The sequence below is a fragment of the Haliotis cracherodii genome, unplaced genomic scaffold (genome assembly GCF_022045235.1).
Source record: "Haliotis cracherodii isolate W230 unplaced genomic scaffold, xgHalCrac1.p SCAF_5, whole genome shotgun sequence".
Classification (NCBI taxonomy): domain Eukaryota; kingdom Metazoa; phylum Mollusca; class Gastropoda; order Lepetellida; family Haliotidae; genus Haliotis; species Haliotis cracherodii.
In genome coordinates, this window is record NW_027266308.1 from 31,666,895 (window position 1) to 31,694,424 (window position 27,530).

The 27,530-nt window shown below is 38.6% G+C and overlaps 3 protein-coding genes across 5 annotated transcripts; all 3 read left to right on the plus strand.

Annotated features, from left to right (window-relative positions):
• The first annotated feature begins 643 nt into the window (after positions 1-643).
• LOC139443650 (uncharacterized) lies at positions 644-6,145 on the plus strand. Its single transcript, XM_071224597.1, has 6 exons — positions 644-749; positions 1,465-1,653; positions 2,296-2,429; positions 3,243-3,375; positions 5,521-5,588; positions 6,134-6,145. The coding sequence occupies exons 1-6, from the start codon at positions 644-646 to the stop codon at positions 6,143-6,145; spliced, it is 642 nt and encodes a 213-aa protein (XP_071080698.1).
• LOC139443898 (uncharacterized) lies at positions 6,146-9,613 on the plus strand. The gene is made up of 3 exons (XM_071224783.1): positions 6,146-6,292; positions 7,223-7,295; positions 8,969-9,613. The coding sequence occupies exons 1-3, from the start codon at positions 6,154-6,156 to the stop codon at positions 9,573-9,575; spliced, it is 819 nt and encodes a 272-aa protein (XP_071080884.1). The 5' UTR covers positions 6,146-6,153; the 3' UTR covers positions 9,576-9,613.
• Positions 9,614-11,313: 1,700 nt separating this feature from the next.
• LOC139443114 (uncharacterized) lies at positions 11,314-27,348 on the plus strand. 3 transcript variants are annotated; one of them, XM_071224058.1, is made up of 10 exons: positions 11,318-11,397; positions 18,020-18,217; positions 19,513-19,643; positions 19,920-20,052; positions 20,237-20,368; positions 21,098-21,295; positions 24,077-24,214; positions 25,032-25,136; positions 25,264-25,339; positions 26,215-27,348. In XM_071224058.1, exons 1-10 carry the CDS (start codon positions 11,334-11,336, stop codon positions 26,684-26,686), a joined length of 1,647 nt encoding a protein of 548 aa, XP_071080159.1. In that variant the 5' UTR covers positions 11,318-11,333; the 3' UTR covers positions 26,687-27,348. The 3 variants fall into 3 exon arrangements, with proteins under 3 accessions (XP_071080161.1, XP_071080159.1, XP_071080160.1); XM_071224059.1 differs by having other exon boundaries at positions 19,516-19,643; XM_071224060.1 differs by lacking the exon at positions 18,020-18,217 and having other exon boundaries at positions 11,314-11,397; positions 19,516-19,643.
• Positions 27,349-27,530: the final 182 nt, after the last annotated feature.

The following is a 27,530-nucleotide window of genomic DNA, read 5'->3' on the forward strand; positions in this document are numbered from 1 at the left end:
TGTTATTTTATTACTTGGAAATCCAGTTGTATGTTATATCCAGTTCAACCCTGCAACACTATACGGTAAACCTACAATAAACATGACAGCGTGAGTATGTTCAACGTTTTACACCGCTTTTAGCAATATTCTAGCAATCTTTCGGCAGGGGACACACACGACATCGGTTGCCTACATTGTACCCATGAAGACAATCCAGCCCAGACCTTTGGTGTGACGAGCGAACTATCTCACAGCTTGGCTATCTTAGACTCGATTCACACTACGACCGTTGCGTACAAATGCATGCACACCACAATACAATTCACTGAGAGTAAATGTTTTTTCGTTGCAATATATATAATATCATTATTATGTTTGCGACGGCATAGGACCATGACAAATTTAGGGTAATGTATGTATGTATGTATGTATGTATGTATATATGTATGTATGTATGTATGTATGTATGTATGTATGTATGTATGTATGTATGTATGTATGTATGTACGTCCGACATATCAGTGTCTTCGTGAATATTGTTGAAAATAATAAAGCTATTGTTCCATATGCTGTGACAGAAATACGTCAGTGCATTAACGGACATTAACGGTACTTAACGGTCACAATTCGCGATTTGATTACACTTCCTTGTTGGTTAAACATGGTGTATGGAAGAACTGTGTGTTCACTCAGTGTTAAGTATCCATGGCTTATATTGTTAGCTGGCTGGTACATGCAGGGTGGATCTGCTGGCAGCCAATACATCAGTGAGTAGAAATATATTGTACATTACACTTAATATTGTGTCTTGCTCACGACATAAAAACAAATCAGTTCAAATTTGTGTTCCGGTAAAATATCATTAATATATTTGCGACGTCACAAGACCTTGACAAATTTAGGGTAATTAGAAGTTGGTCGAAGATGAAGACACGACCTCTTTATTGTTTGTCACGACGTTTCATGCCCCTTCATCTGTGAACGAACAAATGCATGTTGATATACATGTATATGTACATGTATTGTTTACACAGAGAAGAATTAATGTATACTCTTAAAAAAAAGTAGGGGATCATGATATATATAAACGTGTCTGGAGGCGTCCTAAAGAACGTCATGCGCATATATCGCAGGTAAAAGATAGTGACATAAAAAGTTGTTAGAACTGACTTTCACTATATGTGAGTTAATTAGACTATGAACCTTCATACTCCAGTGAACTCACACAAAATGGAAAAATCAATTCTTAATTTTATATCTTGCAGTCACAACGTACAATCAAATGAAAAAGCGAAAAGATGGTGAAACAACCTGTTGTCCCGATCCTATTCAAGACAATTTATGTCATGAATTTTTACGTTTATTCAATAGGCATGACAACATATCCATGATTCGTTAATAAAAAATGTTTTACTATAATCAGGAAGGATTAACGGGGTACCACTGTACTCCATACTGGTTAGCTTTACACTGTGCTTCCAGAGTCTGGAGCAGAAGAACTGTATGTTAACATTGGAGAAACCAACTGGTGGGATGCTAGGGCGACATGTAAGGAAAACGACGGGGAGCTCATGTCGTCTGATGATTTGCCTGATCAGTTGGTGACTCGGCTGGATTCATCAACCTCTTACTGGATTGGAGCTGTGAAGTACTTCTCCTGGACGTGGTTAGGTATTCATTTCTTATAACTTGCAAAGGCACTGGGTTGATGTGGACACGTTTTATACATATTACTCATATTATCAGGGGTACATAATGTAGGATAATAACGGTTCACTTGAAACATTGTATATATAATAGGTATATAATCAAGGCGAAAGTAATTTTAATCACATGAATATAAATATTAAGGAATTGACTCTCATTTTGTGAAAGTTCCGACAGTGATGGACAAACTGTATGAACGTAGGAGCTTGCGAGTGTCTAAACGATCAGAAACAAGGCTTCTGTATTTATTCGGACCAGGTAATTCCCTGGGGCTTTACTAAGAATGTGGAAGTAGTCCGTCAGTATGCACGTCATTTAAAGGACACAGTCGTGCAAAACGTATGAAATGTCATACGTGTTGTTCATATGCTGAAGATCGTCAGTTTTGCGATCATATGGCCGGTCTGTCATCCAAAGGAAATGACGCATATAGTTTAAACGTCACATGAAAAAAATGTAACTAAATAATGGGACTACATGTCTATATTGGTATATGACTTAATTCATATGATTTTCGCCGCTGTGTCGTTTTTTGCGCCACATGGAATTTGTTTCGTCGGATAATCCAGACTGATTTGCCTCTGCCGTTGACTTTTTAATTTACAGCTGACAAAACTCCGTTCTACACATACGCAGGATACAGTGGTCTACCAACTGTACAGCCGTTGGGATTTCCTGTCAGATCTGTCTATAGTTGTCACTACCATTGCACCAAGCACCACACTGTGTTCGGCCTCAGTGTATGTACACATTTTAATTCATAGTTTACAGTGACACCGCCTTAAGACGAACACCTTTGACTCGAAATATATGATGGAAGTTGCAATGTCATTATAACCAAATCATTAATTTGATCGAAATATTCAATTCAACAAATCTTCTACAAGATGTCACGTCATTTGAACGTTGACCGCTAAATATAAATGGAGAATTTGTTTCGGGCCAATAAGATGTCAACTTTCCAAAACAATTTGACTTCATTACATTACCCCCTCCACGATCCACAATTAGGCAGTTTCAGACAGGACAAAAAAATCCACACAGATCACAATCCTGGCTCTCGATAATACACACACTTGTGTCGTGTTGCATTAGTGAACACCTCACATTTTAAGAATCCCTATTCCTAAACGACATGGCATGATATATGTACTGGGACGCTTTCTCCTTTACTGTGAGACTAACAGGCAACCATGTATAGGTAACCACAAACCTATCTCGAACGGGCTTGTATTAGAGACTCAGCGTATAATAGAGAAAAAATATAGATACCTTTTACAGTTCCTATGGGTGCTCGATCGGCAGCCATTTTTTTATGAATCGATATGAAGGCTATCGATGTATTCATGCACACGTTTTTGTGTGTGAAAAGGCTTAAAATATTATAAGGGGTTTCCGTAGCCAAAAGGAAAACTCTTTTTTAACCAATCAGATGGTAGAATCAATAATCATTGTTGAAACACCGGAAGTTCTTGAATAGGCTGATCATGTACAGACTGAAGGATAAGAACTCTTAACAACACTGTATACTGTATATGTTTTGTCGTTTAAAGAAAAACAGGTGTTACTGCCTTGAGAACGAAGTTCCTCAGCGAATTCGAAGCTGGCAATCAGATGAGGTTCAGTGTATGGGTAATTTCGATGACAAATGTGGCAACGCATATGGAATGTCGGTCTACCTTTCAGGTATGTATACGTATCTGCCGTCATAATTTCACCTGTTTAGTTTGAAACGCGGGGCTCAGTCATCTCAGTATGTCTACGAAAGCCTTGTCTGTTATCCGCCACTAGCTCTTGTCATTGGTGATTCACCCCCAGTTGACAACTGGTATTATCTGAATCATAACCGCATATTATCCCACATTAAACCCACGGACACTCCGTGAAATAATAGCAATAGTGTGGAAGATGACAGTTACAAAAGTAGCTTGCATTTTGACTAAAGCATTCTCTCGTCCAGCCGAAGGCCTGGATAAATTCCCCACAAGGATACAACTTGTGCCCCCGTTGTGGTATTGCTATGATATTTTAGAATAAAGAATTGAAATTTGTAAAAGTGGCGTAAAAGCATATTCACTCTCTACATTTTCTTCAGGGAACATAACATGCGGTTGGTGAAACATGTCATATCTTAAGTGATCATAGTTTAAGTAGCAATTATATTGACATTGAATTATGAATATGAATAAATATTAAGTTTTAAAGGAACCTTTACATGTCAGCTACCTGATTTCTCTGGTCTTGTAGTCTAGCATTATCACAAGGTTCATTGTGTGTGCATGTGACTTCTTCTAAATGAGTTGAATAGAAGAAGACAGCAGAAGTTGTTTGTGGAGTTGTTGTACATATTGAGCATAATAATATTCTTTCAGGTCGCGAGTCATTTTCCCCCAATGTGACTGGACATTGCGCATCTGTTTCTTTAAGTACGAATGAGGTCATCTCTTTAAACCCGTCATTGTGCACAGAGTGGAAACAGTTTGCATGCTATTCTTCAGGTAAGTGTATACAACAAACCCGATTTCAATCCGATTATGATCCTTGGTCTGTCAACACCTAACCCGTGCTCGTGTGTTTCTCTTATGTGGTGAACGTCTACGATCTGTGTAAGTTTGGGTCTTCCTCCGACAGGAGAGTTAAACCCAAGTCACTCACTCATGAAACCTTTCAGCAAGTCGGTAAATATGTCCTTTGCTCCTGTATTAGATCTCGCGGACATTAATCACGAAATGACGTTGTTCGAGACATGGCAGGGAATGAGTGACCGGTCGTTTAATTCCCTGCAATTCGCTGACCTTGGAATCGTCCTGATTATGGTTTGTGTTCGTCATACCTATGATCGTGGATTACCCTTAACATTCTTAGCTGGTATCCGTCTACGACCTGTGTCACTCTGGGCGTTCTTTCAACATGAGGCTAACACAGTGATATCACTAAATTACAGTTTAAGGGGCTTTGTACCCACTTTTCACACTTAAACTTAAACATTGTCTATTTATTTTTAAAATTTAGGTAAGAATAACGATTACAGCTGCGAAGAGGATGTGTGTGTTTCTACGGAGAAGATTCCCTGGACGACAGCTAAGGAGTCATGTACCTTACTTAAACTAACAAATTCAACTAATGACAACCTCAAAGTTCTCATTGGAAGCGACGACTACTGGATTGGCTTACGCGCGATGTCTTCAAGTAAATGGCTGAATGGCAAGTATCCATTGTGTTTTTTACACACCTACAAATATATATGATATATTCAAAACATAATTAACGAAAAGTAATTAGATCGATATATATCGACATAACTAAGTACTGACCTAGCTAGTACATATGTCTATACATTTACAGATGATCTTATTCATATGCTAAGTCTTATCTACGACAACATATTTCATTTGAAGTAAAATATAAGACAATGGGGGACGTTTATATTTTTTGGTCCCAGTGTCAATTTAAACTCAACAATTAAAAGAATTAAGTGAGTAAGAATTGCTTGTTTGTTGTTTTACGCCGCACTCAGCAATATTCCAGCTATATGACGGCGGTATGTAAATCATCGAGTCTGGGCCAGACAATACAGTGATTGATATCATGAGCAATTGGGATACAATGACACTCTCATGCATCAATTACGTCAGCGAGCCTGACCACCCGATCCCGTTAGTCGCCTCTTACGACAAGCATAGTCGCATTTTACAGCAAGCATTGGTTGCTGAAGACCTATTCTACCCCGGATCTTCACGGGTCCAGGTGAGTAAGAGATGACTAACGGTATATTAAATAAGATGGTCTTTATAGCATTAGGTTACGTGGTTATCTTATTTCCTTTTGCAGGTAACGACGCCAATGGCTATGAAGATATAGTTCCTTCAGACAACGTTCTACACCCAAAGTGCTTAACCGTATATAAATCTTTGATATCCCCCAAACTGCGCCTTGAATGGGCGAGTTGCAGTGGACGTTACAGATACATATGCAATGTTGGTGAGGCCGATGTATGCATTTCAGATACGTTATGTTTATAAGAATAAATAATAGTATGCTTCTCTGTACAGGGTCTTGTCAATACTTTACTCAGAAGGTCATTTTAGTTTACTTGTATGACGTCAAGGGGACATGCAGTCAATCGTGTGTATCAGTTTCCTGTTGTTAAGAAACAGACCGCACAAACAAGGGACAAACACTGTGTTTTCTATCTAGAGCTAGGTTACCTGTACAAATGGACGTTAGTTCTGAATACGCAATAAGTATTTTGCAGTCATCATCATTAAAAATGCCTATCGACACTGATGAAGAATTAAATACTTTATCTTCCGTGGTGATGCGGCCGTCAAATCAGATGTATCATTGTGCCCCTTAGGACAATAAAGCTAATTGCATTTGGGATTACAAGCGATCAAAAGTGGCAGTTCCATATGAAAGTACATTATTCTTTTTGTTCCTACAGCGAGAAGCATGACGACACAGATGGCGACAGGTAGAACAACAAGCAAGTCTCAATCAACACATTATTCTATAACAAAACATATGAGGACAACATCCCAAACTTTGACATCATCGAGGAAGACCATGAGTGAGAAATCTGACACCTCGGAGAGCACTTACGGTAATTCATTTTGAGTACAAAACGCGACAATTGCAACGAAACATGGTAACGATGGTAACCAATGGGTTCGACTATACACTATACTAGTGAGTGAACTGATTTTTTTAACAGCATGCCAGTTATATCACGGCGTGTCATCTTTAGTGAAACACGAGTGTGGCGCTGACAAACCCTGAAGTGAAGCGAACTGGGATCCGAACCAAGCCTTAGACGACTGGGGAACCCATGTGCCCTAAACAATATACCAGATAGTAAAATTTAATAAGCTAGTCCACAAAATATAAACATGAATACATGACATTTTTTTTGGAAAACAACTTCATTTTATCCTTTGTCACGTATCAGAGCTACTTCTTGTTCTTTATATATATATCACGGCGTTTTAGTTACTTCTTGCTCCTTCATTAGGTGAATGCTGAGAAGGTGCATAGAGTTATAAGAAGGTGGAAACGACATTTCAGAGCTTGTTCTTGCTCCTTCATCAGTCTTAATCATTACATTGTTTTCTTTGTACATTCATCCCACTTTACAATGTAATGATTAAGGCTGATGAAGGAGCAAGAACTAGCTCTGAAATGTCGTTTCCAACTTCTTATAACTCTATGCACCTTCTCAGCATTCACCTAATGAAGGAGCAAGTAGTAACTAAAACGCCGTGACGGGAAAATAAAAAAAAGAATTAAAAAAGAAAGTTGTTCATGTATTCATGTTCTGCCAACTTCTAAATGCCTATCAAAGACAACATGTTAACGAAACACAAATATCCTTGAATTCTATTAATATTGTTGACATCAACAACGCGAGAACACAACACCTTTTAACACACTTGGGGTTCTAAGAACGTCATCATCCCAACCACCTTTTTTGTGTATACCATAACATAGGCAAGATTAGCCTGCCACATTAATGTGCGTTTCGCTCCGTACACAGGTGTGTTTATAGCAGTCGGGATTGGAAGTACGGTACTTCTTACAGCCATCGTTGTTTTGTGCCTGCTGAGAAGGTGAGAATAATGCCACCGATGCAATGGTAACAAATTCATATATTGATTTTGTATTGATTACTTAATATGATATCTGGTAAATGATATCTTGATTATTGATTTTGTTTTTCAACGAAAAATTTAAGATGATATATCGTAGTATTTTTTAAATCGTGGCACGCATCTGTACATACATGTATTAACAAAATAAATAAACTTTATAAACGAATCATCTATTAAAAGTTATATGTTGTAACAATTTATTTTCTGCTGTACATTTAGGTAATCTCTTTATCTTCTGTCCATTACTACTCATGGATATTTATGAGTAAGTGGGCGAGCGAGCGAGTGAGTGGAGAGTGAGTGAGCGAGCGAGCAACTTAGAAATTTAACGAACGCTTCCGGGTACCCCCACAGGGCCACAGAGCCGATTTCGAACTCGAAAGCGATTGAGCGAGCGCGTGAGGGTTAAGGCCACATGCAGCAATATTGCATCCATAAGACGGAGGGAGACACCGGGGACTCGCAGAATGTATCCATGTGGATAATGAGGTAGTCCTGTGTTCTCATAGTCCACTGATAAATGTATCTGAGGATTAGTAGTCCAACTGGGTCTTCACCGCCCGTCTGTCATGGACAACGGAGATTCCGATTTCTTCATAGGCGTGTGCAGTGTGTCAATCATTTCTGATATCTAGCTGGAGTTGTGAAACGCCTTATTATATTTTATGACCCTTTGATGGGCCACCCGAGCCCCAAGTATGGTTTAGAAACCTTTTGGGTTTTCAGATTGACGCCGCACATGATTTTTTATTTGACACGCTGAAAAGTAATTAGTTACCACGAGTACTGTCAGAGCAGGTCATGTTCATCCATTTCCCAAACCATTTGGATCAACCTTCTTTTCGTTGGCGGTGACGGTGCGTCGGATATCAAGTGCTTGTGACTTCTATGCCATAATGTCCACCTTGTCACGCCTGTACAAAGACGGTGGAACGTACTCGTTGTTGATGATGTTTTAAAGTTGAGATGGAATTTAAATAGCATTATTATTGGTGAAGATTAACCCTTGTAAAATGTTCAAATACATTTTTATTTCAATGTAAGGAAGATAGACGAGGGACACTTTATACAAGTTTAAACTATTGCTTATGAGGTACATGGCCATATCCAGATACCAATTACCGATAGCGCCTGTTTGGTATCCTCGTGGTTAAATGGTTCGTGCCTGATGCCGATAACGTGGATTCGAATACTCACAAGGCTACAATTTCTCATTCCTCGTTCATTTTATAAACGATACATGGAATTAATGAAACAGCGTTTCAAAGAAGGAGAAACGACTGTCGACTCAAGGGAAACAACTCTGCAAAGCGAATTGCGGCGCCTTACACTACTGACCACCTGGTTAAACCGTACCCTCCTCCGCTCATGAATATAATAGAATAAACATGTCTTGCTGCAGTGAGCAAATGTTGAAAGTGTGGAAGTCAAAGTTACGCTGTATATAATTGACTCAGTGTTGATTTGTACTTGGATGGTGAACTCAACACAAATTAACAAGTACGAGAAGTGATTTCTGAAATTGTGATTACCAACATTTGACCATTTCCATGTCCCCGAGTAATATCAATATGTGTCACTACGCATATGTGTCATATGAGTAATATGTTTCCTTTAAACCGATTTTTCAGGAAAGGCAGATGTTTTAAAAGAAAGGATAACATGCAGCAGATACGCATCAACGGGACCGCTCAGGTTCATGGTATGGGGCATGAAACTGCAGAATATTCTGTCATTGGTGGCATTACAAATACATGTGGTTTGAAGTCTACAGACTGTCCTTCCATTGACCCCAGTACATGTATAACACAGAACACTCGACCTGACAACTCCACCACAGACCCTGGGAAAACTGGGGAGTGTGACTATAACATTCTACAAGCACGAACTCAACATGCTGTTCCGGAGACGCGTGGAAACCCTTACAGTCATCTTACGGGACCAGATAGATTTACATGCAAAGGGGACTACGACACTGCAGAACATATTAAAGCTTCCAGGACTACTGGATTGGACATCACAGTTGCACACACAGGACCTGCAGTGCGGAGACAGACCTGTGACGAGGAGGGACAGTACAACGTCCTCCGTCACTACACGTCCCAAGGACGGGATGGTGCTGATGCTGGTGTGTATGATCACGTAGGATCGGGCGAGGGAGATTATGACACGACACATCCAATTAAGAACCCAAGAGAAGATGATGCATACAGTCACATTGTCAAAGTTAACAACTGATTCTAATAAACCGACCCACCGGGGCTAACAGGAAACGCGTGTGATACTTACAACCTCATTTTAGGAGCTGCGGGGTAGTCTAGTGTTGGTGAGGTAGCCAGGCCGAGGATCTGAGTTCGATTCCCAACATGGTACAATGTGTGAGGCCCATTTCTGGTATCCACCACCGTGGCATGGCCTAAGTATTGCCCGAAGCGGCGTACAACCATACTCATCTACTAACTGAATCATACTTATAGACGATTTACAGCATAGTTTGCAAGGGGTTTTACCTTGGTAAAATAAATGAAATTGAACTTACATGGTCGCTTGCAAACACCAATAATTGTGAAATGCTAAAACAAGTTTACAGAGGAATCGGTGACGTTTTGCTGAGGTGCCGTTTTAGCCTGCACCCGTTTGCAAGGGCGCAATCTCAGTTTGCTCCACAATTCCCAACACTACAACTCCATTTATGACTCCATGTATCTACAAACAAAGTGGGGCGGTCGGGTAGCCTAGTGGTTAAAGCGTTCGCTCGTCACGCCGAAGACCCGGGTTCGAATCCCGACAGGGGTACAATGTGTGAAGCCCATTTCTGGTGTCCCCCGCCGTGATATTGCTGGAATATTGCTAAAAGCGGCGTAAAACCAAACTCACTCACTCACTCACTACAAACAAAGTACTGTTTACAAATGGGTTTGGGGATCTCTGTTGCATACACATTGCTAGGTATGGGTAAACGTTTTCCGAAAGAAATGCCTTTCTATTTACTTACTTACTGTCTATTTGTACAGATGTGATGTACTCTCACTTTGGATATTTACCTTTTTCTCGCAAGCACCTATATGCCGACATTTTCAGGAATATGTGTTACTCTGTGTTATGTGGTTATCTGGTTATTTTCTTTGTTCTCATACATATGTATGCCTGCATTTGATTCGTAATTTTATTTGTAGCTCGTGTTATGCATAAGATAAGTAGTGATATAGACCGATATGATGTACACTGTAGTTTGTAACATGTATACTTTCACAGTTTGTGTGATATTTTGCTATATTCTTACAGTACAATGCACACTGTATACATAAGTATAATGAAATATTTCTTGATTGTTCCAACAATAAACTTTATATTGTACAGCACATTATCTTGTATTTGATACCTATCATTCATCAGTGGTGATTCTGTGTTTAACACATCACGAAATGTTTAAAATGTGCATTACCAATGCTGATAAATATGATTAAAACATCGTTTAAACACTATCACATTCCTGAAAACAAACAAAACATAAAGTAAATATATCAAGAGTCCCGTCTTAATTAGTTGATACTTAGCCAGTGTATGTGTGAGTTCTAGAGCTGCTTTCTGAAAAGACTGATACAATATTTGACGACTTAATGATCGAATTATGCACAATATGTCCCAAATACTGAACTTTTATTGATAAGACGTATAATACTAGGGAAAGTATCTAAATGTACAAATAAATAAATCAAGCGAGGTAATAAAAATCATCCGAAACGCACAGGCCATAATGCGAAGTGTTCCGTTTACCAGTTTATTGGCCTTGTTTAGATATAATAGTCTGCATAGTACTCGGAGCATGTGTACATGGTCATGTAATCGTTCCTAAACAGATCATTGTATGTACACAGAGAAAAATTGTCAACTGATATGATGCACTCAGGTTGCCTCCCCCTTCCTCCTTCTGTGAGGGTTCTACTTACTTGTTGGATACACGTTGAGTAGATGAATGACACACAGGCCGGAGATATGTGGACCGCGGGGCTGCTTGTCTGTTGCCTGCACTGTGTATATGCAACTAGTGTCAACATATGTAAGTAAACGTATTCACATGATGTCCTGTTCATGCATCTTTATGTATAAATACCGTTTCTGTAATGTTGTTCAAAAGAAATTGTTGAATGTGTTTGTGTAAAATGGCAAGAGAATTAACGTTTAAATCTGTTTCTTTGAGTACAAAAGATACCCAATACCCAGGACGTGTCTAAGACTTCATGTTCATCATTACCATTCTTAGCGCTTCCACTTTCGTAGTATTGGGTTACATAGTGCCACTGAGGCAGTTCCATGGCATGTCACACTCCCCGGTGGTATAACGGTGTATGTCATCTTTATTCCTGGAGAGGACTTAGAACATACATTTTAGTGTTGACGAATCATGACTTTAACTTATAGTCAATAAATCAGTGTTGTCTTCCATAGTCTTAGTATATTGCAAATACGTGCTACCTTTCAATAGTCATAGTTGAGCGACAAATAAGTATAAATGTATAAAAAGCCTTACTGTATTGCAAATAAGTGCTATATTCTAATAGTCACGGTTGAGTGACACATCATTATAAACGTGTTCATTATATATTTAAGCGTGAAAGACTTTCCGAAGTTGAGAAAAGTGATATTTTCATTGCAGTGATGATAACTCTATGACGGAACTATTGTCACACAAGGGTGACCTCCCCTCAAAATTGTCTCCCTTTGTCGTAAGTGTCTTCCCGTACACAAACTGTTCACTTCCTTTTTACGTTAGTTCCAGATTGGCAAGGCAAAATGATGACAGATGGCCTTTTATGGAGTTGATATCGCTCCAGGCTGTTTAAAAAAAAAAAGTTTCGTTATACACTGTAAATTTCACACTTCGTGAAACTGTTCGTTTTGCAAAGGCCATTTTTGTTACTTGACCAGCGTGTTTTCTTTCGCTCCCAACAGCGGTTTGGTAATTTTCAAGCATTTTTTGTTAAAGCTGATTTTGTATATAATCATATCTATATGTATGATACAGAATTTTATTTACATTTTTAAAGATTTTGCAAACTCGAAATTACTTTTTTAGTCGCAAATACAAGATGTGGTTAACCGTGCCTGTGTGTTAGGTAGGGAGAATTTACGTTTCAAGGTTTTACATTTATATGCAATAATAAAAGAGTAACGGCTAAGTGACAAATCAGTATGAACAGGTAATCGTATACTACTCAAAAGAATTTGAGGGCCACCTGATTTACTATTAAATACAAAAGAAGTTTGTCGTCTTAACCTTCTTTTTTGAAGTATATAATCAATGGAAATAAAGCGACAAAACCCTTTCCGGATCCAATAGAAATATCTACATTAAGCAGAGTCGACTGTACGATTCCGACTACATCATGAGCACGTGTTTATGAATTACTATCAAATAGCAATGATAGCAGGTGTTCGCGAAAAGGTGGGCAGATCCTGCCGCACCGGTGGCTGCCGTCGCAAACATGAATCACCCGTCAAAAATCAATCGATGGAAAGATGACCGGTTGAAAAGTGGAACGATACCCGTGTACAAATGTGAAATATAGTGAATGGACCAGGTACGATGGTGTCACAAGGAGGCTTGTTTTGTAGACATAAAGCATTAACACTGACACGGCGATGAGCGGTCGATCTCATAATGCCAACTTGCACTTTGTTCCCTTCATTGTCTTTCGTCAAGATGTAATTGCAGCAGGCCGCTGTTAAAAGTTTGATAGAAAAACAATGTGTGCTTCGTTGACTTTTGGCTGGGAATATAGCAGCTATTGGAGTAGGATTCTGTATGTTTAAAAATATGTATTATGTTAAACTTCTTTGATAGGCATTTAAAAGTAGGAGTAGTAAGTAAGGATAGGATTTATGGATGAACAACCTCTTTATTACAATTTATTGCGACGGTTCGGTGTAGGTTCTAACACTTGCTTGAGAACGGAGTTAGAACCTACACCGAAACGTCGCTCTTAATTGAAATAAAGAAGTTGTTCATCAATAAATCCTATCCTTACTTAATTATGTTAAACTTTGATGTAGGAACCATTCAGTTTGTAACATTTATCCAGTTATTCATATACTGTCATTCTTGAAAAATAGTTTCTGTATGTGTTGTTATTATTTGTACTTGGAAATTCGACCACTCTATGAATTACCATAAACGGGATGAGTCAATAGGGATTTTGTTCCCCACCCCCCTAAAGGTTCGGTAAGTTTAACTTTATTGCAAGTTTTAAGGGATGTGGTTAAGACAGTAAGTAACTCTACTCAGAAATATATGTACAAACTGTACAAGAAGCGGAATTGTTTCGATTTCGACTCGTGAATTACCCCTTCATGCTCAGCAATATACTATCAGCTTCGGCTCATGGTGCCCACATTTCTCAGTTGCATTGGTACTGAACGATTCACGTTTACGATTAATGCTATCACATGCTATGCCATTTACAATGGGTTTCAAATCGCCTTGAAGACATTACTTTTAATGAGAGTGGCAGTTACTACCGGTAGAGTAGAACAAGCTACCTATTAGCGAACTGCTGCTGTCATTACTGATATAAGTGATTCATTCATTTTACTTTTATCATTGTGATTTAAATGACCATCGATAATTACATTTTCAAATAACAGCAATCAGTGAAGCCAGATGTTAACGCTTGTATATTTTGCAAGCAACATGTATTTTCTCTAGTATCAGATAATTAGAAAGGATCTTCCTTAGGCTAGAATTTAATCATTGAAAGCATGTGAAACTCAATGAAAGCTTGTTCCTGTTTATAAATTTAGCTGGTAGAGGCTGATATGTTAAACGCTGAGATGGGTTGGTCGATAACATATCCGGTGACTTCCAGTGACATGTAAGCTGGGTTAGTCAATGTCCTATCTGGTGACATCCGGTGAGATATAAACTGGTCTACGCCTCTAAATTTCATAAGTAGACAAGGCTCTCAGAGACAAAAGCCTCTGATAACTGCAACTGCAGAAACAGGCTGGTTTAACACCTTACATTTGATGTGGCGCATCGTTACTGGGCAAATTCTGCATAAATTGCACCTAATTAACGCTCTTTATAAAGAAAAGCATTCACAGACCTGTTATATGAAATATTTTATTTGGCCAGTGCGTCATTGTATTGTGCCCATCTGCTTTCATCGCCGGCAATATAGATGCTGCTCTTAATGTCAATAGTAGAAAGGGTTAATGTGTTTTTCATTTTTATCTCAATGAGCAGTGTGGTGCCACTTTTAAGCATCTCCACACACTGTTAACCGGCAATACCATGTTTTAAACATATACTATTGTGACTTATATTCAGCACATTTAATTCGTATTACAGATATGATAGCCCTAAAGGTCTATTTTGTATTCACACCACACACCATAACGGTTCTATTAATTTTCAATACACATTACTGTATTTACAAAAGAAACGACAATTGTCCTTCAAATATAATATTTCATTACAGAGATACTGTAAGGATTTAAATTTAACAATTTCGATGCAAAATATACCGTTCAAAAAAAAGAAACGCAAAGTCAGAATTGTGTTAGGTACTAGGAACCGTACAAGGTATTGAGCCGAAAAGCTGTTAGGAGAACACTTGGTAATTGTAGTCATCTCAGTTTTCGGTACATAGGAAAAGGTTAAGGTCAGGTTCCATCAATAACGCGTATGTCCACCGTTGGAATCGATAGCGGCCTGACATCTCCTGCCCATGGAAGAGACGAGTATGCGAATCACATCCTGGGGAATGGTAGCCCACTCGGCCTACAAAAAGCCAACTGCTGCAACGTCTGGGATTGTGGTTGACGTCGGCGTAGTCGTCAGGTGCTCTATCTGGTTCAAATCCGGGAATCTGGAGGAAAAGGGGAGAACATCAACATTGTTGTTGTGTAAACAGGTTCCTGTGATCCGTGCTGTATGCGGTTGAGCGTTGTCCTGCTGGAATACACTGTTGCTGTTGGCTGCAATTAGGAGGACGCGTGGTAGGAGAATTTCGTTGATGTGTCGTTGAGCCGTAAGATTGCCCTAGATATGGACCAAACCTGTCCTGCCATGATGAGAGATAGCCGCCCACACCATAACTCTACTCCCACCAAACCTGTCCACTACCTATACGCAGTTTCCTGCGTAACGTTCTCCCCGACGTCTGTAGACCCGTGCTCTTCCATCCCCTCGACGGAGGAGAAATCTTGATTCGTCGCTGAACCAGACATGTCTCCATCGCAGTTGAGGCCATACCCTGTGTTGACGACACCATTGTCCACACCAAAGGACGATGTTGTCAACTCAATATGACGTGTCGAACAGGACGTCTTGCTCGTAGACCTGCTGCTCTTAAAAGGTTTCGTACGGTTTGGTCGGAGATTCTGAGCAGTTTAGGTATTTGGGATGCGGTTGAGGTGGCTGTGGTCGTCCTTTCACGTAGGTGGCGCAGTCGGGTGTAGCGATCTTGGGCGGGGGTGGTTACTCTTGGTCGTCCCGACCTTGGCCAATCACGTGTTGACCCATGCTGTTGAAACCGATCCCATACCCTTGTGATGGTGCTGGGCGCTGCATTAAAAACCCTGGCTACAGCTGATCGGGATTCCTCTGCCTGCAAGCGGCCTATGCCGTTGTTTCTTTTGCACTTCCGTTAATCTTGGCATGTTCTTGAACTGTCACTATTCGATTTAAGTAGATGCCAGGCAATCCAAAACCCTGCCTTTTAATACCATTCATAGTGCTGCTGCACGTGCAGTACGTGCAGCTCCATGGCATTTTTGTTAATGCACTTGGTGCGTTTTTCCGAGTCGTACTTGTTTCCCGAGTAATGATTTGCATGTTCTTGTTGTGATTATTTTGATCCGGGAAATTTGTCACTGACACTATAACACATGAAATTATTTTGAACCTCTTGGTCAGCTAATTTTGCTTTTATGGCCAGAAATATCCGTATTGCGCTTCTTTTTTTTAAAGAGTATACTACACTGAACTTAATCATATGCATTGGTGATATCGATATACATATGTGGTAGACATTATCACATTAGCGGTATGATTAGCATACATTTCATTGAGTATGTCACTGTTGGAATCATCAAAACGTAACCAATTTGTCATTCTGGAGAGTTGGGTCTCACGCTTTTGTTTGTGTATAATCATGACATACGAGTAAATCATTCTGTTTTATCGAAACATTTATTACGTTTTGTGTACATTGTCTTACATTTTTTGGCAACGGTCATTTTGGCATCTACAAGGCGAAAATGCAAAACATGAATTTGTATGGGGAGGTTAAAGCATTAATTATATAGAAAAGGGTAATCTAATGTTGCACGTGTTCCTTATGATAGATTCAAGTGAATTACATATATACAGAAGGCCATGTGTACCTGGTTCTAGTTGTAGTTCTGGGGGTTACAGTTGTCTTCGGTTATGTGACGATTGATTTATTAAATACATTATTGTGAAATATGTTCTCAATTGACGAAGATCTCTAAGCGTATTTTAGCATTAAAGGATATCATGAGTGAGTGACCCCGTCTTGAGTGAGTGAGTTGGGGTTAACGCCGCTTTGAACAGTATTCCAGTTATATCACGGCGTGTCAGCTTAATGTGGGAGGAAAGCCCGAAGTGATGCAGGTCTCAGACGTTTACCACTTTGGTGAAACCCACGAGCACGTGTATGGTGCTGACAAACCTAGAAACATCAGGGCGAACCGGGATTCGAACCCACAACCATAGGTTTCTGGCGTGCCCAAAGGACGCAACTCTGCACAGCGAATCGCGGCGCCTTAGACAACTGGGCCACCTGTGCCCCCGACCCCGTCTTGAACAGTATTAATGGAATAGGACGAAACTCTGACACAACCAACACGTCTCATTATCGCACATTTTGAGGTTTTTTAATTTAACTTTTTAGATGATGCGACATTGCACAATGTCACGGCGTTGCTTTGTAGTTCTTTATTTAAATATAAATAATAATACCCAAAGTGCCACAATGCGACAACTTGTTAAATTGTAATGCTTTGGTTATTTATGTCAATTTTTGCTGTTTTGTAATTGTAACAACATCGATTTTCATGTTTTAGCTATGTGCCTTATATAATTTATGGTCCACTATGTAGTGACAATAGTAAAGGTGTTAAAACATACCTGTTTTTTTTTTTATCTTAGTTGTAGCTCGCCAGAAATGAGAATGAATGTTGGCATTGGTAATTTTCTCTCTTCTTTACTCTAGTCTGTGGTAAATATTCACATGTTGAAACCACGCAGCTGATGCTGTTGAAACTTTGCATCGATGATCTTGGTATTGATGTCTACATAAATATGATCCTAATTTAAGAGAAATAATCTTTAATAATTTAATCATTTGCATCATTGGGAACTTGGTGATATGGTATACAAATGGACGTTATTACCCTTTCTTCATTTTTAATGCTTCAACCTTTCCATACAAATTCATGTTTTGCATTTTCGCCTTGATGCTAAAATGACCGTTGCCAAATCCCACACAGAATTACAATAATATTAGATTTTCGAAACTAGCACCGCTTTTAATCCACACCTAACACCTCTCTTATTGAGTTATCGGAATGTACGCGTCCTCAGTGTAGCTACGTGAATTAAATATATTGTAAACCTTGAACAAGTGAAAGCATATGTTGGTGAACCTTTTCAGCCACTGGGACAAAACACCTCTACATAACTGAGAATGAGAACACTTGGTGGGAAGCTAGAAAAAACTGCAAAACGGAGCTTCAGAGTGATCTGTACATTGTTGATACAGAACCCCTTCCTTCAGTCCTGGATGAGTTTCTTAACAACAACACATTCTACTGGGTAGGAGCCATGAGGTATTCAACATGGATATGGACAGGTGACTACTATGACGTGGAATCCATACATATGACAGTGGTGACAATAATAACACTCGTGTATGCATATATGTATATATGTTACAAGAAATATGTATCATCAAGGAATATGTGTATTCCCTGAATATATCTAATGTCTGATTCACTCAGGGAAATTACATAATCCCTATTTATTCTGGTATTATACATATTCCCTGATTTAACATCATGTTTCTTAGACATATTCCCTGAAATTACTTTTGAGGCTGTCATTTTGTCAAACTTGATATAAAAAAATCGAGAAGGCAAATTTATTTGACATGATAACAAATACCTTTTACTTAACTTAACAATTAGTCTTAACTGTAATCAAAACATAGGATAGAAATGAGGTTAAAATACTCAATATGAATGCAACACCTCCCTCCTCTCAAGCATCACTGGATTTATATCTTTGACGCAGTCGCAAAGAATAAAGACAAGATTTACTGTAGTTGTTGTAACAACTCATGGTTATCATTGCCTTCAAAGAATCAGTGTTAGCATATGAAGTACAAACATATTTTAAAAACAAACGAGTTTGCAGCTGCAACAACTTGCGAAATTCAGGGTATAAAACTGCCGACATTATGTATTACCTCACATTTTCAAGATGGAGTTAAAGGAAAATTTTCGAAAAAAAAAGTACAAGAGCTATTGTTTGTTAAGTCTATCCTATGTTTGATGTAGCATTGTTTTGATTACAGTGAAGAGTCTGACTAATTGTTAAGTTGAGTGAAAGGTATTTGTTATCATGTCAAATACATTTGTCTTCTCATAAATAATTTGTTTTTTTTTAATCAGGTTTGACTATATAAGAGCCTCCAAAGTAATTTCAGGGCATATGTCTAAAAAAACCTTGATGTTAAATCAGGGAATATGTATAATACCTGAAATTTTTCGGGATTATGTATATTCCCTGAGTAAATCAGACATTATATATATTCCCTGAAAATTTCAGGGATTACACATATTCCCTGATTATACATAGTCCCTGTAACATATATATCACCAAGGTGATCGTAAGAGACGACCAAACATATCGGGTGGTCAGGCTCGGTGACTTGGTTGATTGCGTGTCATCGTACCCCGACGGCGTGGATCGTTGCTTACAATATCGACTACTGGATTGTCTGGTCAAGACTCCTTTATTTAAAGGCCGCAGTTGTATATTTTATATTGCTGAGTTAGGCGTTAAACAACAAACAAACAATGAACATGTACTCGACTCTCTGGTTTTCTCTTTCTAAAGATGTTGTATATTTGTTTGATATTACAGCAGATGATACCCCGCTTTACAGTTATGTCGGTTACACTAAACCAGGTTCAAACCCCAAATACTTGCTCGATAACTCTGTGTACGAGTGTCATCTTGCATGTAGAAACAAGGACAGAACGTTTGGGCTGAGCGTAAGATTCATCTTTTTTGTTTTTGGTTCGTGTGTCACTAATACTGTTTAAAGAAATACATTTAATGGAACTTTTAGCTGCGTTGTCATCCTTTCATAAGGGAACGAAACTGATAACTGAAGCATGAGAAAAAACCCAATGACTTCATTATTATACAAAGTATCGTTCAAGCAAAGCACTATTTTATTAAGAGAATCGCCTTTCGATAAAATTACATCAGGTGTCATAAAGGTTTTCTGACTACAGTTAATAGTTAATGTTTCTTGTTGTATTTAGGGCAACAAATGCTATTGTCATAACGAGACACATGCAGCTACAGCTCCCACTGCAGTAGGGATGCAGTGTCCGGGCAACCTAGATGAAATGTGTGGCGACGAAGATGTGATGTCAGTCTACACACTTGGTGCTGGTATGTGCGTCCCAACACGGTGTACACTGCCTGTATAGTTGTTACAGCGTCATGGTGCTCGTAAACGCTTGTTAGAGATTTTTTTAACTATAATATCTATTTCGCGCCAGTAGAAGGATTACGTATATGCTATTTTGTTGATATATCGTTTCCTTAAAGTTATGACAATGATATTTTGTTTCAGGAAACTTTCGATTTACACCGACACAACATGGGGCATGTGCTTATGCGATGGTCAATGACCCAATCTCAGTATACCTCAACCATTACCGCAATTGTTTAACACAAAAGAGGATAATCCCATGTTATGAAAACAGTAAGTATGGACTAGGTCATACACTAACTACAAATCAGTAACCACTATACATCATATCGACAACACAAGTATTTTTTTCAATTTCGCTTGCTTCTTCAAAACGAATATTCTATACAAAGTGAAAAGAATTGCATGTAAATTAAAAAAAGACCTAATGGGGAAGACTTCCAAAACTTGTTAAAAATTCAATCAGAATCATAGACCATTACTTTCAAGATCTAGTGTGAGGTAGTGTGAGGTTTGCATGATGAATATTCAATGAATATTTCAAACATTTTCTCCTTTCCCCTTTCTCCCAAAATATCGTTTTTATGCAGATTTCATAGTATGCCATTTGGTTAGGGTGATAAAATTAGGGTAAGGGTTACCTTTTCGCATTGTATTATGGATGAAAAAACTAACGCAGTCTGTATTGGTGGCCAAACCATATTAACTCCTGAACCTGAAAGGTAATAAACATAGACGCATCTAACTAAAATATCTCGAAAACTGGCTCTGATAACATAAAAACCCGACATAATCTCAATCTGGAGTTTTCTGATTTTTCCGACTTTGATCATGAACTTGGCAAAAAAAATGTCCCAGTCAACCAGACACGCATATGGGGGTTTGGGAATGTAGCTATGTTCTTCAATCAGTCAGTCCATGTACCACCCGTGTGTCATCTACTTTGTTTAGTTAATGTCAGCACTCACATTATGCTACATGTTCTCTATATCTGTGTTGTAGTATCGCAAGAAAGCAACTGTAATGGGGGCGTTTGTGTTTCCATACAAGACATCCAACAGTCATGGGTACAGGCGTATGACAAATGTCCTATAGTCAAACTGGACAATTCTACCACATGGTATCTCAAGAAACACATTCATTCAGGAGATCGGATTTGGATTGGTCTCGCATTTAAGGTCTCAAGGAAATGGATCAATGGTAGGTTCCCCCAGTTTTGCTCTTGTCCACCTGTCAATGTTAACAGTAAGATCATGGAACATGCAATTTATAACAGAATTGTATATTTATTTCAAATTATTCTTGGGGGGTACATATCTTGACATATATGAACAACAATGCGGAAATTGCAATAAAACTCCTCAAGGTTCTTCTTACATTATTTTGACATAAATATGAGAAAGAAACAGGACAAAACATTGCATTTGTTTCTTAAATGACAAATACAGTCTCTGATCTGTATCTTAATAGTGACAGATTTAGAATCTATTGTTATATGACGTCATTTAGTTTATGACACCATGTCGGTTGGATTGACTTTGATGCACCCACTGACGCCATAAGGCCAAATCTAACCATCAACAAAGAAGGCGTTCTTCTAAGCAGTCAAACAACTTTCGGAGGGGTGGGGTGGGGGAGGTTACTGGGTAGAGTGTGAGATGTCCCACTTGCTCGGCAGATCAGAGAATTACATTTATTAACCTTTCTCAGAGTGTATAAAATGTGATTCTTGGTCTTATTATGTTCAGGACAATATGTTCAGTTCAGAGAACGCTACCGATATTGAAATGTTCCGGGTGAGTGTACATACACATTATAGGTGTAAATATTTATGTATGGTAGCAAATAATATATTCCTTAAAGTTTGCAATGATTTGTGAAACCACAGTTATGTGTATCTGTGATATGTGCCTTAGATACGAATAGAATGCATTTGTAGAATGAGCCGGGGACAGTCTAGATATATACTCACAACAATGCACAATGACGTTTTCATCGCGGTTTAAATCACTTTTCTCTTCCTATTCCCGTTGGCTTTCCTGTTATGGTAACTATATAGTTGTAGTTGTACATTACTCCGACCCTGTGAGAAAATAATAAGATGCATATCTAGTATAAGCCACATGAACAGCCGACAGACGCAGGAACTATAACAAAAATATATTTGTTAAATTGAGGATTTGTTTAACAGACAAAACATATATTTTAAATATTAGTAGATCCCAAGTGGTGTTCAAAGATACGTGGATATCATTGGACTCTTATGAATGGGGATAGCTAGGATTACAGAAACACACAAATAATTGTGTTTCCATGGATTTAAAGTTTTTTTCTAAAGTTGTTGTTAGTTTTGAAGCCTATTCTCAAAGGTATTAAATGCGTTTTCTATTTGGCCAGTAAGCCGCTAAGAGTTACTGTGAGTAACGTTTTACCATTTGTTGGGATAGATCGGTTTACATAAATTTATACGTCTCGAGTTTGGTTCTAAAGTTGTTGTTAATTTCAAAACCAACTCCCAGAGGCATTAAATGCGTTTTCTATTTGGCCATAAGTCGTCAAGAGTTACTGTCTACTGGAAATGATCGAAAAGTGACGTACTAAGGGCTTGATGATGATGATAATGTTGATGTTGGAGATTTAACGAGCACTTTCGGTTGAACCGATTTCGCACTCGGATGTTCGTAAAGTGCTGTGACATTGCGCTTTTATAGATAACCCTGACGTCACGTCAATCACGTAACAAAACTGACAGAGACTTATTCGATTGACGAAAAACACATAAAAATGAAATATAATTAGGGTGAAGCGCTTTAATGCTTAATTTCACTGTGTTTGAATACATTTCATTCACGTTATCAGAAAATACCCTATGGCGACTTCCGACGAACTTCGCAGTCGATATGTTATCGACCCAATGAACAGTTCTCTCGTAAGCCTAGGTCGTGAGAATTAAAAAGTTATCTCGTAAGCTTAGGATGTTGGAATTAAACAGTTCTCTCGTAAAGCTGAGATGTCAGAATTAAACAGTTCTCTCGTAAGCCTAAGATGTGGGAATTAAAGAGCTCTCCTGTAAGCCTAAGATGTGGGAATTAAACAGTTATCTCGTTACCCTAAGATGTTGGAATTAAACAGTTCTCTCGTAAACCTAAGATCTGGGAATTAAACAGTTCTCTCATAAACCTAAGATGTGGGAATGAAACAGTTCTCTCGTAAACCTAAGATCTGGGAATGAAACAGTTCTCTCGTAAACCTAAGATCTGGGAATGAAACAGTTCTCTGGTAAGCCTAGGATGTGGGAATGAAACAGTTCTCTCGTAAGCCTAAGATGTGGGAATTAAACAGTTCTCTCGTAAACCTAAGATGTGGGAATGAAACAGTTATTTCGCAAACCTAAGGTGTGCGTATTAAACAGATTTCCCGTAATCATAAGGTGTGGGAATACAACAGCTCTTTCGTAAGCCTTAATTGTGGGAATTAAGTAGCTGTCTCATAAGCATACTGTATGGCAAATTCATTTACATCAATTAATGTTCATCAATCCATTAAATTGCCAGGTTTCCGATACATATGTTTATATAGCTACAAAACAACACAAATGGTTTGCTAAATATGATATGCTAAAATATTTTTTTAAAATGACAACTTGGAGATCGTCGATTACAATCGTAATTCAGCATGCGTGCATACATAATAACCTGATGAAAAATAGTCCTCATACGTCGTTACAAACAATAAGGAACAATAACCTGTGACCTCCGGGGCCAGCTCGCATGATACTGCAGCGTGTTACTATTATAGAGTGTGTTACAAAGCATTCATGCATGGCATTGAAGCAGTATGAATGAGATCATTAGAGGATCAAGTTGATTGTTTATTAGTATATTAACGACTTTTCTTCACTTTAAACTTGATTGGAATATACATGGTCAAAGATGGTACTCATAAATCCTACAATTACTTTTCGTACATGTATGTTTCAAGGAAAAGACGCCAATGGATATGAGGATTACTACCCGTTCATAAACTCACCTATACAAATGTGCCTTGCTTTGAAAAACGATGGAGCAAGGAAGCTGTACTGGGTACCGTGCTCTCTACACCTTAGTTCTATTTGTGAAGGTAATAATTATGAGAAACTTGTACCATATGTTCAAGTGGTTTTATATTATGTAAACAATTGACTTGCCTTTGCATGTGTTTTGAGAGGTGCAGGATACGCTAATCTTTTCCCTACCACCTGGCATCATCACTATTTGGTAGTGATTCTTAAACACATGCTCATGATATACTGGGACTCGTACAATGGACTCTTCTTTTTGCAGACTGAGGAAAGGGCTCTGTCGCTTTTATTACCAAGATAATCAGAATACCATTAAGTAGAGCATGTGTGATCATGATTAAATGATAAAACATCATTTCAATATAAGTAGAAAGGCCACCAAATATTTTCTCACGGTTAAGGATGCGATTATTTTGTGTATGATAACGTCTATTCTGGATCTGTTCTCACTCAAAGTCACTGTCAGTCTTGCCACAGTTTTGCCACAAATCCAAATGACCTGTCCCTTTAATATATCTTCCTTTATCTAAATTATGCCAGTGAGTAGATGCTTTTTCCTGACAAAATGGTTGGCTTAAGGCCCTACCAGATGTCAACATTTAGTATGTGAGGGTAGCATTCTTCGTAAGTCTTTGTGGGTCCAATAGATATGCCCATCAACAAATACATTCTTAAGAAAGGCTCTATTTCTTTGACAACAATGGAAAGGTATTCCTGCAATGAATGTGACATAGTGTTGTATCATTGGCATAACTGTCGCTATGTATCTACTTGCCGCATGTATTTCACACTTCCGCAGTGGTATTACTGAACATTCTGTGACTATAATTGATCTCATGTGTTTATATCCAGTTTTCTTTTACATCCTCATCTTAGCTCCAACGTCGTCAACAACACTAGGATCGTCAAACGGAGGTATTTCTACTGAGGGTCAAGTCTCAAACCAGGATGATGGAGTTGGTCAATCTGATACACAGACTGGTAAGCATCCACAACAGAAACCGATCCCTATCATTGTCCCATAGATATCCTCAAAGCAACAAAATTAAAATAATGTTGAGTAAATTTAACACTTTTATTAATTTGTACAGTATATGTTTATTTCTAGGTCTGTACATAGGACTGGCTGCAGGCAGTTGTATCCTTTTGCTGATTATCATCGCTGTAGTCTGCTTTGTGCGAAGGTGAGATGTCAAACAGGCACTTCTTTCAACATTTTACAACTACTATTGATGCAAAATGTTAAGTGTAAAGGTGTCTTTCCATCTTTGAAAAAGTGATTTCTGAAATAAGACATGTTCTATATATATCATTTATCTTCCTTACATTTTATCCTAAAAAAGTCATGTGTCCATCATTTATCCTTCTGTAGCCTGCATCAATGCGTCGGTACTGTACATCAAAATTGATATGTTACACATCACGTGCTAAGTCCAGAAGAAAACATTATAAATAAACACACAGCACTACCTTAGTGATTCACACAGCAGTTACTCACAAAACGATCAGCAGTGAACAGGTAGGGTGGTGACTTATGCAGTGTTAACAGTCACTACTGTGACAGCTGACCAATACAAAAATACTCCCCTTGGCACGCTTCATGGCCCTGTGGGGAATCCCTGTAAGAGGAGCAAACTAAAATGGGGATCAGATGTCAGGCTCTATTGTTTTTTATATGTCAAATTATTCAATATGGTTGCTCATGCTATTACTTACTAATTTGCCATGCCCAGACATGTAATTTACAGGCAGCATTTATATAGCTTTTTGCTGTCTGCGGCTTTCAACAATATGCACTCACTCACAGAGGGTGCAGAAGTGCCAGAAACGTATGAACGTTGGTGGAAATCTCTAGGTTCTTCGGCACGATAGCTATGTTCGTGGGTTTCACTAAAGTAGTATATGTCAAGCCGTGCATCATGTTGGACTATCCTCCTACATCAAACTGACAAGCAGTGATATAACTATAACGGTTATAACGCAAACCTACTCCCTAACTATTGGAACGTATTAACTATTTATTTGTTACATATATCATTTTGATAAGCCTATTTTACAGGCGACGAAAAATCCGTTTGGAAATAACAGATGAACAGAGGATCTTCAACACGGCCACAGAAAACATGACCTATGATATCGATGTACCAAGAGACAATGAAGCAATTTCTGTTTCCCCAGACTTCACTCCTGTCCCAAAGGCGACAGTTAATCCCACCACCCACACTGAGAAAGCCTACATGAACCATCCTGGGACTAATGTTGAGAGTGAATACAACTATGACCACGTGGATGCGACAGAGGGAAACTACGACACCGTGCAGCAAGGGGGAAACGCGAGAACGGTAGATGAGTCGTATAGTCGCATAGGCAAGATAAACAAGAAGTTTGAAGAAGGTGCCTATGATACCACAAATACTGGGTTGGTTGTGAACAGGTTTGATGACACCTACAGCCATACGTCTGAGTCCGATAACAAAACTTCTGATTACTGTAATACAAGATCTGTTGTCAGAGATGATCTGATGTGTTAATGATGAACTTTATATCACAGACTCTGATCTTGTCTTGTCTTGTGAGCTAAATTCAAATACAATTAAGTATTTGACTGTTAGTAAAGTAGAACTAGGGTCTCCTCACCAGTTTTGCTGGCTATGAAGAGCTCGATAGGAGTCGATTAAAGGAGGTGCAATTGTGTTTGTGGCGTTTGCCACCGACGGGTGAAGATACGTTCATCTGTTTGAGAACACCTGGTATCATCACTATTTGATATGGATTCATAAACATATGCATACGATATAGTCGGAATCGTAAAACTCGTTCCAGCTCATATTTCTTATGATTAGGCAAAGGGGCTTGTGAGTCAATGTTAGCACGTGTTTCATTAGGCAAATGACTTTGTTCGAAATATGCCTCTGTTCACCAAGGAATGAATGGGTACCTGGTAAGATGTCTGTAAACCTAGCGCCTTATGAGGCGGCTTGGGTTGTGTAATCCCAGGGCAGCTGAAAATGAAATATGAATGCACACTGATCCAATGCTCGGGATGTCAATAAACTGGTGGCATGAGTGGAAGGCGCATTATAAACAATGCATCTTAATATATGTTTACCATTGTTCAATCAGATTGTGTTTGATACAACCAGCACCTCACTGAATATACTTCTTCTTCTCTATCACTTTACCTTCACGTAGTTTCAAGTATCATTTTAAACTTATTGAAACTAATATGAATAAAATTAACTACATAAAACTGTGTTTTGTTGTGAAACAACCTTATTCATATCTAAACTATCTAGAAAATCTTAAAATCGTGTCAGGAAATTAACCGACTCGTCTATTTCACATAACAAAACACGTTCAACATGGAACAACAAC

Excerpts from the sequence above, each read along its gene's own strand:
- LOC139443650 (XM_071224597.1), top strand. The coding sequence starts at position 644 with ATGGTGTATGGAAGAACTGTGTGTTCACTCAGTGTTAAGTATCCATGG. Across the intron at positions 1,654-2,295 it reads CTTCTCCTGGACGTGGTTAG|CTGACAAAACTCCGTTCTAC; the intron begins GTATTCATTTCT and ends TTTAATTTACAG. Across the intron at positions 3,376-5,520 it reads AATGTCGGTCTACCTTTCAG|GTAACGACGCCAATGGCTAT; the intron begins GTATGTATACGT and ends TTCCTTTTGCAG.
- LOC139443898 (XM_071224783.1), top strand. The coding sequence starts at position 6,154 with ATGGCGACAGGTAGAACAACAAGCAAGTCTCAATCAACACATTATTCT. Across the intron at positions 6,293-7,222 it reads CACCTCGGAGAGCACTTACG|GTGTGTTTATAGCAGTCGGG; the intron begins GTAATTCATTTT and ends CTCCGTACACAG. Across the intron at positions 7,296-8,968 it reads GTTTTGTGCCTGCTGAGAAG|GAAAGGCAGATGTTTTAAAA; the intron begins GTGAGAATAATG and ends CCGATTTTTCAG.
- LOC139443114 (XM_071224058.1), top strand. The coding sequence starts at position 11,334 with ATGTGGACCGCGGGGCTGCTTGTCTGTTGCCTGCACTGTGTATATGCA. Across the intron at positions 21,296-24,076 it reads CTCAAGGAAATGGATCAATG|GAAAAGACGCCAATGGATAT; the intron begins GTAGGTTCCCCC and ends GTATGTTTCAAG. Across the intron at positions 24,215-25,031 it reads CCTTAGTTCTATTTGTGAAG|CTCCAACGTCGTCAACAACA; the intron begins GTAATAATTATG and ends TCCTCATCTTAG.